Source organism: Poecilia latipinna, unplaced genomic scaffold (genome assembly GCF_001443285.1).
Source record: "Poecilia latipinna isolate Pla-1442-1.1 unplaced genomic scaffold, P_latipinna-1.0 Scaffold41, whole genome shotgun sequence".
In the NCBI taxonomy this organism is placed as follows: domain Eukaryota; kingdom Metazoa; phylum Chordata; class Actinopteri; order Cyprinodontiformes; family Poeciliidae; genus Poecilia; species Poecilia latipinna.
The window spans coordinates 634,011-649,824 of NW_015112657.1; the positions used below are offsets into that span (position 1 = coordinate 634,011).

Genomic DNA, 15,814 nt, shown 5'->3' on the forward strand with positions numbered 1-15,814 from the left:
TTTATATATATATATATATATATATATATATATATATATATATATATATATATATATATATATATATATATATATATATATATATATATATATATATAAAAGACAATATATAAAGACAAAGACAATATATACTATTGTCTTTGTCTCTGTGATTAGGTCTGATAAAAACAGAAGAGCAAAATTTAACTGAGACACGGGTAAAAAAATGTCACTTTAATTAAGTTCTGACCTTTATGGGTATTTACCTTATTAAATCACAATTAGTTTATAAACATGAATTAATGCTATGTCTTAAACTGATAAGTTTGCATTGTATAAGAAAATCCTTAGCAGTGACATTGTTCTAGCTTTTTTTATGCATTTTACAATAAGAAATGGTTCAATTAACTGTTAAATCTTAACAGTTAACAAAAAATAGGAAATCGAAAAGATGTGGACAAAGTAACATAAATAAACAAACTTTAGCTTGCCTTGTATTCTGTTTGCCTTTCTTGTAATTTCTGTAAATTATAGGATGACTGAAACAATTACAGTCATTCTGTAATTGCATTGCTGTCATGTTCATCCATCCTTGCTGACATTTTTTACTTGTTATTTTATCTCATTCTAGAGATCAAACCGTGTGTCAACGTTTGATCTCTATGTAGGGCACCCTATATTTGTATTACAGATAAGTTATCGTGATCTTTTCAAGCTAATGAAGTGCAATGCATTCATAATTTTATATTCTGACAGGAAACACCAGGACAAACATTTCCGATTTGCTGAACTGCACACTGCCAAAGCTGTGACTTCTCCAATTATTTTCTGGAGCTGATTTTTTATTCTAATCACACTTAATGATGTGCTGGCACATTTTAAAAAGAGAAGTCGTGGCTGTGTGATCTCCACATGAGCAGATTATCACAGCAGTGGGGAGACTTCATCCTGCCGACCTGCTGAGGGGACCGGGAAGGGTGGGAAAAGATGGATAACATGAGCTTAAGGAGTCTTGGGGTAGTGATTGACTCCAGAAGAAAAGAAAAGAAGAGAAAACAATAACATCTAAAAACTATGTTCTTACTGGAGAAAAACAAATTTGTTCACTGTTAAAAGAAACCAGGACAGAAAGAAAAAGGACTGTCAAACTTTTCCCAGTGGGATGACATGTTTGTGTCACAGAATCTGAGACCTAATGGATCACTGAAGATCATCTGAGGCATCAAAATGTAGCAACTAGATGGGCACAAAAAATTAGATAGGAGTTGTCAAGAAATGCAGCACAGACAGGAAACTGCACTGCTTTCCATCAGCTTTGGGAGTCTGAACACAGATCTGTTTTAGTTGAAATAAAAAAAAAAAAAAACTGTGGGATCTCCTGTTTGTTGTGTTGCTGATTATTTTCTCCATTGTATTTCACACTCACAAACAGAGACTGTGACATAAGCATGCTGTAAGTTTAATAAAAAGCTATACATTTTGCTCTGACCTTGACTTTGTTTTATGTGGGCAACAGTCAGATGAATTGCACTTTTCAAACACAAATGCTGACTTTAGAGGCTTATTACATTTTTTTCACATTTGGAACAACAAGGAGCCTCAGAATAACTTATTTAATTCAGATCAATTTCTTAAGAGATGTGAAAGCCATGAACAAGACATAGAAAAAAAAAAAACCTTAAACAACCTGCCTACAAAGGCGGTAAAGCAGCAGACAGAAGGTTATAACAGAGGCTAATATTAAAGTATCAACTCCTGCAGAGCCTTTCCAAGAGAAGGGACATTTCACAGCAGGGTACTTACAGATTGTCCAGGCTCTCCAGCCTCTCCTGGGCTGCCTTGGAAACCTTGTGGGCCCTGAGAAGATGAAGGAGGCGAAAGGTGATTGGATGAGAGCAAGAGCTGTTTCACTCACAAACACAACTGCTGTTTATTGTTGATTCTTTAAAAAGCAGAAATATGACAAAAAAATATTCAAAAACTATTCAAAGGTTGTTCTGTCAGGCTTCTGAAAATTGAGGTACCACTTTTTTTTTTCTTCCATTTTTCGCAATTTTTATGACAAAAAGCATTAAATGTCTTCAACAGATATAAATAATAATAACTAAATAGTTTTTAAATAAGGAGCTGTTGTCAGTGAAAAAAAAGAAATCATGCCTCCTTTCATAGGACTCTACCATGCATGTGCATCACATGTTAAGTTAACAAACGTCTCTGAATCTGAGCTCATCACTGTAATTAAACCGAAGGACCGAGGTGGGGCAGGTGGCACTGTCTGCAGGCTAGCAGGAAGGGCTGAAAGCGCTAACGTGTGGTTGTAGTGGAAAGAGGAAGGGTGTGTTTGTGTGCATGTGTGTGTCTAGAGGGTGGGGACTTGTAAGCCCACTGGGCAGTATGAAAGGTAAATTGTCAGGTGTTCAGCAATCTGTCTGGCATGTGGCACAGGAAAAAGCCCCGCAGGCTGCAGCTGGGAGACGAAAGTCTTCTAAAGTGCCGGGGAAAAAAGCCCACAGTCTCATTTAAAAGATGTCTGCCAGCTTGTGATATGCTGTCCTCCCTGGAGTCTGAAAACTCTGTGGTATTATGAAGGTCAGTACAGCTGTCTGAGGTGGATCATAAAGAGCGCATGCAATGCAGCATGCACTTTTACAAATATAAGATCGTAGCATGAGTACACTGCGTTAATCAGCATCTATGGCCACTCCCAGCTTGGGTGGTGTGTTCAGAGTAAAGCAGGTACTTACAGGTGATCCTGAGGGCCCAGGTGGTCCTCTCGGTCCCATGGGCCCCTGAGGGACAGAGAGGAAACCAGAGAAGCAACATCAGCAAAACAGGTACGACATAAAATCATGATTTTCACTGGAAAACAATTAGATTTATTCTCATGTTTCTGTTTGAATATGTTGGAGGGAAATATAACCAACATATCCACTTGAATCACTCGCAGTTTTAGAGGCTCATCACCTGCTTTGCCCCAAAGCTACATAATACTCAACAGCTCTACCTGTCAAATCCATAAATCGTTAGAAATTCCTCAGTGGCATTAAGACCTCCTCTTCATTCCAATCCTTCTTTTTAGCTTTTAAGTTCATACCAAGATCCTTTTTTAGCTTTGTTTCTACTTGAGGTGAGTTTCTGTATGTTTAAAGCCCATTAGATGTGCTTCTGATCTTCCAAAAGAGGAAAAAAAACAAACCATCCCATCACATTTGACTGATTTAAAGAGAATTTGGGTTGAAATCTGAGGGTTAAGGTATCCAGCGGAAGCTCAGCTTGGTCAGACTGAAGCTTAATCTGCTCAGTGAGAATTTCTGCCTGGATTCACACGCCAAAACAATTTTTATGTTAACTTCCTGCATCATTAGTCAGCAATTACACTCCGATGGGGTGATGTGTGACATTCCTAATTGCTTTTCTGTCTGATAAACAAAAGAGAAATCCATAATGAAAGAAGTGGGAGACAGCAGCAACTTTGTGCTAAAATAGTTCCCACTATAATGTTAATTATAAAAATAACAACCTCGCCCCCCCCAACTCCTACTTCTGACAGTCATTCTCCTTCGTGACAGCATGCCCCCCGTCATTAGTGCTGTACTTATGCTTCCTCAATCAAAAATGTTGGAACCTGGCCAAAGCAAATGTCACAGAACTGTACAGTGGTCCTTGGACGTGAATGAAAGTCACCTTTCAGTGGGAATGGGAAGCCCAAACCGGAGTGAGCAGAAACTTATCAATGGGGCTTTTTCTTCTCAGGACGTCTGAATATGTGTTTAAGTGTGTCTGCATTTCAGTAAAAATACTACTATAGTGTTTGGCATATATATATGCAGGATTGATGTTGAAGTAAATGATTAAGGGCTCCATAAAGCATCAGTCCAGGTCAGCTGCCCTCCCTCCAGGGAGCTGAAAAACTGCCAACGCAAATGTGAGCCGGCTTCACAAGAACAGAGCATAGTGGAGATCTGTCAGACAGACATGTGGTGAGAGCATCAGGACGAGCAAAGTGAAAAGTGGGGATATGATCCACTCCAGTCACCCCAGCCCTCCGTCTCTCCCTCCCTCCTGCCACAGACCCCAGCTGGGCTGAAACTCTGCCGAGCTGGATCCTTAAATAGCTCCCAGAGCGCTCCTCGCTCCGTTTCAAGAATGCCAGCAGTGGCTTTTTGTGAGTTTGAAATATAATGATGATCAATAGCTGCTTCAGTAATCACCCATCCTTTACTCCTTCTGAAACCCTCATTTTCCAGCAGGAATCAGGATCCAACACCAGTGGATAAATGTGTCACTTTTACTTCTTAATCTAATACCCAAATTATTGCATAATGACATTATTGGTTTTACTGCTCTTTACTGAATTTCAATCTCACATGGATAATGATAGAGATGCAATGGACTCCAAGATTTCGTTTCTCATCAAAGGAACCCTAAGGTGAAAATGTTTTAAGACTGATAGAAAACTATTTGCTTAGGTTTCCCTGTTTCTACTTGTCATGGTTGCATATTGCATTGAATTCAGATTATTTTAGAGTAATACGAAGATACTCAGACACCTGCAAAGCGAGTAAAGTCTTACAACAACTAACTAAATCACAACAACATGGTTTATATTGATTTGCCCCATTCCCCAAAATGACATGTAAGCATAATTTTCACAATGTGTTGACTGAAGTGGTAGAAATGGTTGCTTTAAAAGCTGCTTGAAGGTATTCTTCTTTTGTCAACCATGGTTGTTTCCAAAAATAAAACATGTCTGTGATTATTTTTTACATAAAAATTACTTCTCAGGAAAAAGATAATGCTGATGAAAGGGTGCCAAAAAAGTTCAAAAAGAGCCAGAAGGGCTTCTTATGGAGGATTCAACTAATCACTCAGACTGATGCTAATACTGAGCTAACTCATGAATGGCAACAGCCAGATATGGATGTTTCTGCTCACCCAGAGAGGTGCAGATGTTTTTATGTTGACTTGATGTTTTGCAGAAGGTCCCTGGACTGGACTATACAGGACTAGGTTACAGGTATTTTCTCTGATGAACCCATTAGGACTGGAATGTGTTGAAAATAACTGCCTTATGGAAAAAAAAAGAAACTAACACGTGTCTTCATGCTGATAAAGCTACATTCAGGTGTGTGGGATTGCCTCGCATCACTCATAATTTGCCTGCAAACACAACCATGAACAATCCATTTCTTTCACTAACTGAAGCAAATGCTTCTCCATCACCTGATCACTAAGTCCCAAAAGTGACTCACTGATCAAAACATTGACATTTTGGGAACATAGACAGGAAAGTATCCAAATCTTACTCCCACTGTGAACCTATTGACACATTACATAAACATGATGTGTTTCTCAACAAAGTCTCTAAAATGTACGACTCGTTTACTATTCAACTTCAGCTTACAATACAGAAACCAAGACAATAATTCATGTTTTTCTACAGTAGTTTGAACTGAGATAAACTTTACACCCTAATATGCAGATGAATCTTATACCCAGGTTTGAATGATACTTAGAATATTTCCCTGGACTTGTTTTAGCATCACATGGCAGAGCATGGCTGTCTCGGTGTGGCCTCTTTCTCACCATTGGTCCTTGCATCACACCCATCTGTGCGCCTCCGGCCTTCTCATCAAAACCGCTGGTCATTTGAGCAGCAAAGTTCTGGAGCAGGCAAAAATAAAACAGACCACAAATGACCAATCAGTCAATAAAATATTATTTCCACAAGACTTTTCATGCAAAACAGCAAAGCAGAGTGCTTCACAGATTATAAAAAAAAGACACCTCAATCTATCTGTCTGTTGGTCTGGAAATAGCTTAAAATGTGTTTCCAGGGTTTAGGAGTGCACATAAAAACTAAGCAGTTGCAGTAAGGCAGATGAAAGGATTGTTATTATACATTTATAATGGTTAATGACCCAACTAACTTAAAGGTAAGCTTTAACTTTTTCTAAATCTAATTATCTTTGTTGGCACAATCTGTTTTTTTACTGAACTGAAGCTTTTTGCATCATTTTGGCCGCAGTGGGAATCAGCTTCTAAGAGATAGCAAGCTTCTGGGTATCATGTGAATCACGATGCAGACAAAGGAGAGACAGGGGGCATGTGAACCTTTTTCACAAAGACTCTTCTCACCCTTCTACTGAAATGCTCCTTGCATTCCCCTCCTTAGGTCTATCTCAGCATATCACCCCCACCCTCTTTAGCCTCCCCTCTGTCCTTTCTCCTGCAAAGAATGAGAGGCATTCTGTCCATTCTCTCTCAGCATCCATGCCGTTGTATCTCTGCCCCCTCCCATCTCCTGCAGTTTCACACATCTTTTGTCCTTTTTGGACTATTTTCTGCTGTTCTTTACCCCATTTTCCCCCTAATTTTAGCCAGTCGCATCTACTCTCCTGTCATCTTTGAATATGCGTTGAGCTCCTTTATGTTGTAGCAGTATAAGTATACTTACTCCACCAAGTCCAGGGGGTCCATTAGGTCCTGGAGGCCCGGGGGGTCCAGGGTTTCCAGGGGTGCCAGGTTCACCATCTCTGCCACGAGGACCGGGGCTCCCCTGAAGAAGACAGAAAGAGTTAAAATAAACCTAAAAAAATACTTGGAAAAGAACAAAATATAGTCAAATGTGTTCATAAAACCATTTTCTAATAAAAACTTAACTACAAGTTTGTCAAAAAATATAAGCTTTAAGAATAAATTAAATGATTAACAATGCAAACAATAGGAATAAGAAGAAATGTTTGCACAAAGAAAGTTTTATTTTGTCAGCTAGTAAACATCCATATTCTCATATTTATGGTATTATGGATAGAAATTATAATATTATCTTTATCTTCTTATGTAGGGGAAAAAGGGTCTAAAAGAAAAATGTTTATGATCAAAGAGTCATTCATTCAGTTTCTGTGCCAATATCTGAGCTCAGGAGCAATTCATATTTTTATAGCCGCTGACAGAAAGTAAAACAACATGGACAGTATTAGTTAGCTACCACTGACAGAAGCCCACAGCTCAGCTTATGAAATAATCTGACTTGCCAGAGGAATACCAAGTGAAATATGCCATTCAGACTCAACAAAACAAAACATTTCTGGTTTAGACATCCATTTAAAGCACTTTCATTACAGGTTGTGTTGCATGCTTGTGATTTCTCAGGCCGACCCTGCATACCTCTGTGCATGTAGTGACAAATCACCTAGGAAGCTAATCCAAAACCAAAAAAAAATTACTGAATATCTAAAAGGGCTGCAGACCTTCTCACTCGCCAAAAATAAATCCAGCTCATGTTTAAATCTGCATAAACAAGATAACTACATGACATAAACTACTCGCCTGCAGCCCACTATCACATCCGCCTTGTTACATTAATGAGGCGATCAAAGCAGATGCAGATTTCCCACACCAAGCGACTGGGAGGCCTCCGAGAGAAGCCGACGTTTACATTATGAGTCTCCCAACAGTCTTGCATCTGTTAAACAACCCAGACCACACGGCCTAATGGAAACGACACATGACTAGTTAGAGTGTGGTGCTCAGTGAAAGGCTACTATTATCTGCAAGCTATAACACACACACAAACACACACCCTCCAGGAGCCACAGCTATCAAATTCAATCAGACATACTGTACTCATTAACAGAGCAAGGAAGGAGTATAGTTTTTTTTTTTTTTTAAACTTCTGGGAGATTTTCTTATTTTAATGTATATGAAACCAACCTTCTCTCCTTTTTCTCCTCTTGGTCCTCGGGGTCCTTGCTCTCCTGGTGGGCCCTGGATGAACAGGATGGAGGTAAATGAGGTTAGGATTTATTTCCATACAAGTGAAAGAAGCAGCTGCTGAATTTAAACTCTGATGGTGTTGTAGAGATGAAATTTGCATTAAATTGTTATTTCACTGTCAGGGTTGCCAGATGTCTTTCATTTTGAAATTCAAAATGTTTCAATATTTTGGTCAATTTTCCCCCTATTTTGACAGACGATTATAAAAACAATTTTTTTTTTTTATATTCACTCCAAATATTTCTACAGTGGTCAAGCTTTACATGTGTAAACCTAAAACTCAAATGCGTCAGGTAAGAAAGTAAATGAGATAGGAAAAAATACTTTTCTGCTTTTTCCTAATGAGTTTCTTGTACTGAAACTCCCAGAGTTCACCTGGAGTGACATCTGTCCATGAAACATCTGCAGGTGCATGCATGCACTTACAGATAGAAAAGGACATACAAAAAAAGTTGATTTATTGGGAACATTCTGTTTTAAGTGGGTGTAAGATATTTAAATCAACTCATTTCTGGAATTTCAGATATTTAATTAGGAGTGAATACAGCCATGCTGATCTAGACTTTGATAAATTGCTAAAACAAATGCTATATATTTCTAGACTCTACATGACTGAATCGAAAGCTTGTCATTTTTAAGCAATAAAAAAGGAAAAGCAAAAGTCTAACATGGAAGAAAGGTATATACCATGGGGCCGGATGGTCCTCTTGGTCCTACAACCTATGTTGGGAAAAGAAAAAAAAAAAAAAACATTAAACAAATATATATTTCATATAAATAACAGCTTTAATTTAACTGGTTCTGCAGAAGCTTTGCATTTACTGGATGTATTCTCTTTCAAGAGGAAAACAAAAACATTATCTTTCCCCGATCAAAAGTAGACTAGCTAATTGCTTATTTCTTCAGGCAACGCATAAGGAGAAACATACAGTAAACAATGGCCTTTTATTTCCTACTATGAACTGAGGCTCAAAACACTTCCAGGTGCAGCAGCACTGAGGAGTTTACTCTCTCGTCTGGTAGGAACTTGAATGTACTGAGGCAGTGTTGGACTTGAATACACAAGCTATCCTCTTCTTGTCTCATCTTTTTTTTTTACAACCTGCTTTACAACTTACTGTTAAATTATTACCACGTTTTTAAAGTCACACCCAGAAAGCTAATTTAAAGCTTGAAGTTAATTTAAGGGTAGTTGGGCAATGGTATTTCATTCTAATTTGTTTCCAGCGGTTGGTTTTACACCCGTTTCTTTTAGGATTAAACCCCTGAGGAAGATAAACATACTAATCTCAATAAAACGACCATCGTAGGCTTTTCCTGACTACTACTGGTTTCATGTTCTTTGAGGTTTGACATGCTTTTGGTATATCAAATATGACTTTAAAAATGTGACTTTATAATTTAACACCTGAAAATTGGGCCTCTGTTTCTTTAAAAACTCCAGCTCTTTCTGAAACTCCACCTACAGGATGTCATCATAACATCCCTCCTCTATTAACCATTGAAGGTTTTTACCAGCGTTGCACTGAGAAGTAGCTCGTATAATGATTTCAGGTGATGCGCAGTTCCACCCAGGAGTTTACTGATTACTGCTGGCTAGTCTGAAGGAGTGGGGGAGGGGTGCTCTGTGAGGCAGGAGTTTGGAAGCTTGGAAACTGCAGCTCCAGAGAGGAGCTGCGTCTCAAAGGCGGTGCTCAGTCCACCCAGGCGTTTTACACAGCTCAATGGTTGCCACGGGAGATTAAAGGATTTCTCAAACATGCATGAAAGAATTAAGGCAACACTCCAGGTATTTTTTGGATGAAGGAACAACATTATAGCATGATGTAAAGCTCAAAAACATAGATTTTACATGTTACCACCCCTTTAAACAATTACAATATATTCACATATACTATATGTATCTTTTTTGCTAGACTAACAGTGCTTTATGCAAGAACCGTATCTTCTAAAGTCAGCTTTTCCAAATCAAAAGCTAAAATTGTAATACTGTGTGATATCAACTTACATCTGTAATGTCTCCAGGTTCACCCTTCTGACCCTGATGAAAGAAAAGTATAGCAGAAGCACAATTATTAATATGGCTTACATACTATGTGTGACCACATGTTGAAGAAAAATCTAATTTCTTTTCATTAAGAGTATTAAATAAGACCCATGTTTGCTGTTGAGTATATAAATGTGGCACAGTGTGTACAGGAGATACCTATTATTCATCTGGCAACACTCATTTACATCAAACACATATCTAAATCCTTAAACGACTAGTTCCTCCTGCCTATCAATCAGGGAAAAACAGAGGCTCGACTTCACAGACACAAACAGTCATGATCAGAAACACAGTTATTTCGTGTCTCACCTTGGCTCCTGGTCCTCCTGTTAGGTGTTCACCCAAGTTTGAGATGGAAATAGATCACAGTTAGTGAACAGATGGCACCATGAACCCATAAGATCAGAACAGCATTCCACAACAGAATGAAGGAGTACATGGATCAAACACAGAAACTATTCAAAAGACCACCACCAAATCAGAGTGTTTACACAAAAAAGCCCATTAGGAGAGAACGAGTGTTGGTTGTCTCACCATCTCACAAAAGCCTAAAGTTAAAGCAAAACAGGTGCATTTAATGGAAGCAGCAGAAACCAAAAAAGCTTCTGCAGAGCACACGTTTCAGCAAGAAGGGCTTAAATTTGTAGCATTTTAAGTAAGGATTTTAGTACTTTACTGCTAATCTTTTGCAACAAGTTAGTTACAGCTCAAAGTGTGCTTAGTGATGGTAAGTAACTGGTTTTAAATAAGACTGGTTATGTTTTCATATTCAGTAAAATTATTTTTGACCAAATTTCAGATGTGATCAGGATCAATCCCATCGTCAGACCAGTTGTGCAACCTTTGACTCCTTTTAGTAGAAATTTTCCATATGAAGGCTACAAATAATCATTCAATTTCGGTAACCAGCCTTATTTATTTCTATTTATGCTGATGATGAATTATTCTTTGATAGATACTCTTAAAAAGCAACTATGTTTACCTTTAAACATGTAATGTTTTTCTAGCGTTTAAACCCACAAGCATGCATTGCAAACAGTGACACCTCTGGTTTCACTGATGCTCCTCAGCCGATTTTATTTACATTTCCAAAGCTGGCCATTGGTGTTGGGACACTGAGGCCTTTGTTTATCAGGAAGCCATGGCACTTTGGAGGCGAGCGGCCTGAATGGCCTCCTTCATTTACTCTGTACTCTCAGTGGAGAGTAGGGCTATTTTCTTGCCATCAGATCTGCAAAAATCCACAGAGAGGATATAGAGCAGAAATGTGAGGCCGTGGCTGCTTCACTGAGGTATTTCCTTAATCACTACCACATGTTTTCATGATACTCAGGGAAGGAGCGTATTTAAACAAGACGAGGCCAAGGTGTACCAGCTATGGAAAATCAACGGCCAGATTAAGCTTTTCACTGAAACCCTGTCTAGGTGTCACTGCTTTTTCTCATCATCTGTTTGCTTTGGGGGACAGAAAAGTGCATTCAAATTTACTACAACACCAAATATTCCAGGGGTTATTTTATTCTCATCCCTCCAAAACAAACAGCATGATCCCATACAGTAATTTATTTATGAGAGACGTAAGATAAATAAATTACCACCAAACGGTGGCGGCTGGTCAGCAGGGCAGATGGGGCAACACTCTCCAAATGGGATTTCAGGTTTGGGGCAGTCTCTTAGCTCCTCGCAGACAATGTCATCACACAGAACCGTTCCCGTGTCACACACACAGATGCGACAAGGCTCTGGTTTCCATATGTCCTTGTCGTTATAAAGCTGTCCTTCGTGCCTACAGGCAGAAGCATCCTCCTCTGTGTTTGAGATACCAGTCAAGGGGCACAAAGAGGAGGGTGCAGGTAGGAGGGAAGAAGGAGATTAACCCATAATAACAGCTGGCATTAAGTGAAAAATCACAGAATATAATGTTCCTCTCTACAATCACTCCTTTACAGTAATAATTAAAGACCTTTGGGAGATAGTTCAATGCAAAAATACCTTTTATTATTTATTTAAACACGTAATTTACTGAAGTGGTATATGTTAAATCTCTCTCAGTAACACTGAATCAGCAAACATACCCTGAAATATGTGCATGTGAACCATCAGAGAACTATGTTACTAACACTGACTCATTTTCATCAAGAAAATTTGAATACAGCATTGATATAAAGACTTCAACTCTCAGCTGATGAGTCGTCCAATCTCCAAAATTGCAATTGATTGTTTTGTATTCTAGTTCATAGAGTGCAATTTGAGATTTAAAGTCAACATGAGGTATAAATCAAATATTATAACATGCTTAATGAAGAACAGCATGCTTGGTGTTTCAAAAAAAGAGGCAAAATTTCAATGATTATTAGCAGCACGCCTAAATGGTCAAATTATCAAAATGTGGCATATTTCTAGATAGTCTTTTCTGTTGTCTAGAAGCTCCATCCATCCATGATTAACTTATATTTAAACCTTAAGAATGTGCCAATATGGACTAAGAACTCCAGAAGCTGAGCCTATGAAAGTATGGAGAAAAATTTAGTAAGGACGTTTTTTTTTTTATTATTATTATTATTTTTTACATTTACCCTGTATTAAGGCAGAAATTAATTAATGTCAGTCTCTATCTTGATCAATAAATTTGACGAATGGCTGTTCCATCTCCAATCTTGTATAACTGAGAAATCCCTTTTTACCAATTCTTTGTTGGGTCATGAAGGGGATGCATGCAACCTTTACAGTAGCCACAAGGTGGCGGTGTAAAACCACATACTTCAATTTAACCTGAGCAACGGTTGCAGGAAACCTCCAATAAATAACGCGAGTAGCACCAGTAGCTGAAGGCTTAACAAGCTAAAAATAGAGCTAGTCTACATTGTGGGAAACTCCCACATTAACTACATAAGAGAACGACTTTGATACAGGAAAAGAAAAGGTTTGCTTTTAGACCACAAACTGCCAAGGAGAACACATGATGAATGTTTTACCAAGCAGTAACTGCACATGATACAAATCTGATTAAATAAAGTAAACCTGACAACAGACAGAACAGGCACATTTTCCAGACTGGTAGAGACTGGCAGGAACACCTGATGAGAGAAATGATCTGACTGGAGTCAATGAACCTGTGCAGACGGGTTAGAGGCGACAGACGCAGCAAAAGGTAGGCCTGAAGGTATGAACTGGTAAGAGAGGATAAGAGGTGAAGGAACGAGAACAGTAGCTGTATTTACCTTTTAGCAATGCTTAAGTCTGCCTAACCTAACAGACCACAGCAGCAATGAATGGGGTCTTTCTGGAAAGGGGACCCAGTGGACAATTGACCAACTATTGGCTTGTATAAACATGGGGAGCATTTCAACCCCCATATGGAGGCCGTGGCTGCGTCAGATGCCAGTTCAAACACATTACAGGGAGGAAAATGGTGGCTTTCATGTGCATTCCTTGAAGTTTTGATGTTTAACTTTACAGGGCCAGATGCTATCGAAGTCTGCACCTGCCCTCCATTGGCTCACATATGAATGATTATCCTGATATGGGATACATTAATACCAGACCTCCTCCATACACTTGAAAGCTGAAATTTAACAGGTTTCTTATTATGGAATATAAATAGAAAAGAACTGGCTCCTGAGGGTAATTTTTATGGGACTAAAATGAACACTTGAAATAGAAATCCTGGAGTTTCCTAGGATCATAAAAGTTTCATCTTTTTAAAAAGTTTAATGTAACTTTTTGACTTTTATGTATCTGACATTCATGACTGAAATGTCAAAATATTTCTGTTAGAAAGATTTCTCCTCCAGCTAGAGAAGAAGGCTTGCATTATATCAAGACTCTTATTTCCCTGAGAGGGTAATTCGACACTTCAAATGACTTTGGCACATCTACTTTCCTTCTTTTCTCCTCTTTCCTCTGAGAAAATACACCTTTTATTTGCTTTAAAGGTTCAGACCTTTTTTTCTACTTCTGCAGAAAAAAAAATTACTTCTCAGAATTCAGGCCTGATGTGCCAGTCTTATATATATTTTTCCATTCAGCGCTATTCCCTTCTAGCTCAATCTCTCTCTCTCTTTTTCTCTCTCGCTGTCACAGCTTAATCTTTCAAATGGAAGAACTAAAATCACATAAAATGGTATTCCTGCCCTGTTGTGGCCTCTAACATCTCTTGGGAACGCTAAAACTAAATAACGATGCAGGTAAATTCTACTTCACCTTTACCTAAATTTATAAATATTAGGAATTATTTAATAATGGAAAATGATATTGCTCTAATTTCAGAAAGGACAACATCAAGTTCACAATTCTATAAGTCTTTTTAAGAGTATTTGTAGTGACAGTATCACCTTTTTGCCTCAGCATGCCAGGATTCGCCAGGATGCCCTCTGACAGCAATGGAATGTGAACACATTTTACCAAAGGCCCTTGAGCCTGACCACTTTTCAGTTTTTTCTTCTGCCTCTCTCCCCCTCTTTATTAAGTGAATCTGCAGTTTTAAAGGATAGTCTGTCAAGGCCCCTCAAGCACCCTCAGGTGTCAGGCAGTTCAACTTCCAGAAAGAACAGCCAGGGTAATAGGAAAAAGCTGCAGGGTTACAGGGAAGTCCAATGTGTCACTCATATTTATTATTCTGCCTTAAAACTAAAGGCAACTAATGCAACTTTTATCAGATAGAATAACAGAGTGAACTTAAAAATAGCATCCAAAGAGGCAAGATTATACTCCAGTTGCAAAGATCTCCATCAGCCTTTTGAGCAAGCACCTGTGGATTTTATAGGCAGACAATCATCTTTGCACTTTAAACCCTACAATATTTTGCGCAAAAAAAGAAGTTATATTTCCCTTGCGTGAAGGTGCAACGACCACATCAAATCACCATAAAAGCAAATTATTTCATAATCTTGCATAAAAAAAAAAAAAAAATAAATAAAATAAAAAAAAACCTCACTTGAACATTATGACAAAGTTATACATTTTAGTCACTTACGGTCATCTTCCAGTTGACATCTCACAACGGCTAATAGACAAACTTGGGATGCTATAAGAAGCAGTACAGTCCTGGAATCCATAAAGCTCAACATGTCTAAATATTAGACATGCAGCGGGGAGAGAGAAGGGTGCGAAGGCTTCTCTCAATAATTTTTAGTGTTTTATGTCCCAGTTACAAAAAACGGACCATTCGACTTTTACCCTTCCCGGATGATAATCGATGAGGGGGGAATCCAGCGGCAGGACCCGGACCTGCAGCACAAACTCAGCACCGACCGCTCCAGGCCAGACGCTGTAGTTTTATGTCCCCGTTGTCTTCAATGAATCTTCGTATATTCCAAAATACCAGCCCGGCCCCTTTTAACCCCCCAGTCAGGCTGAAATTTGACTCCCCCTTATTTCTCCCTCCCAGTCGGTCTCCCAGGTTCCATTATCCCACTTACAGACCACTCCTTTCCTCACGTGTGGACAGGAGCCCGAAAAAGACGCAAACTTGTTTAACTATTTTCCTTTTGCATCCAGTCTCACCTTCACGTTACTAATCGGGAGAATGCCAGCGTGGTTCGGTTGTTATAAATTGCGGCACTTCTTTGACATTTAGTGATACAGGTGCCTAACCTGTAACTGAAGTTTTGCACATGAAGTCTTCTGTAAACGTATCACAGTTTTTTTTTTTTTTTGCGCTGAAAAAGTACCATTCTGTTGTAAAGGTAGCGCTCAAACTCAAAACCCCAATTTTTCTCTCTTAAAAATAAAAATAAATTATAATAGATAAATAAATAAATACAATCACAAACCCAAATTCAGTATATTCAGTAATTTTGAATACCACATATGATCAAGCCACAAAGGCTAATTTCTAACTTGCAGAGTCCTATCATAGAGGTGTGCTCTAGCTAATCATTGGAAAGTTAAGTGGGAGGAAAAAGTGACTGAAAAAGGTGTGCAAATAGATGAGAGCAGTGATGAAACGGTTATGAAGCAAAGTGAAATCAAGAGTTTGTGGGAGACTCTGAAGGTACAGAAGTA

At 38.6% G+C, this 15,814-nt stretch overlaps 1 protein-coding gene across 3 annotated transcripts in view; it reads right to left on the reverse strand.

Annotated features, from left to right (window-relative positions):
- Positions 1-15,090, reverse strand: part of col2a1b (collagen, type II, alpha 1b) — a 52,754-nt gene extending 37,664 nt beyond the window's left edge. Inside the window, exons 1-10 of one of the 3 annotated variants that reach the window (XM_015047852.1) lie at positions 14,784-15,090; positions 11,407-11,616; positions 10,118-10,134; positions 9,767-9,799; positions 8,446-8,478; positions 7,696-7,749; positions 6,437-6,538; positions 5,566-5,643; positions 2,724-2,768; positions 1,783-1,836 (exon numbers count right to left, since the gene is read on the reverse strand). In XM_015047852.1, the coding sequence (XP_014903338.1) occupies positions 1,783-1,836; positions 2,724-2,768; positions 5,566-5,643; positions 6,437-6,538; positions 7,696-7,749; positions 8,446-8,478; positions 9,767-9,799; positions 10,118-10,134; positions 11,407-11,616; positions 14,784-14,877 (720 nt within the window). In that variant the 5' untranslated portion in view covers positions 14,878-15,090. Of the gene's footprint in view, positions 1-1,782; positions 1,837-2,723; positions 2,769-5,565; positions 5,644-6,436; positions 6,539-7,695; positions 7,750-8,445; positions 8,479-9,766; positions 9,800-10,117; positions 10,135-11,403; positions 11,617-14,783 lie in introns of all 3 variants that reach the window. The other 2 variants (XM_015047842.1, XM_015047860.1) reach the window with 2 other exon arrangements.
- Positions 15,091-15,814: the final 724 nt, after the last annotated feature.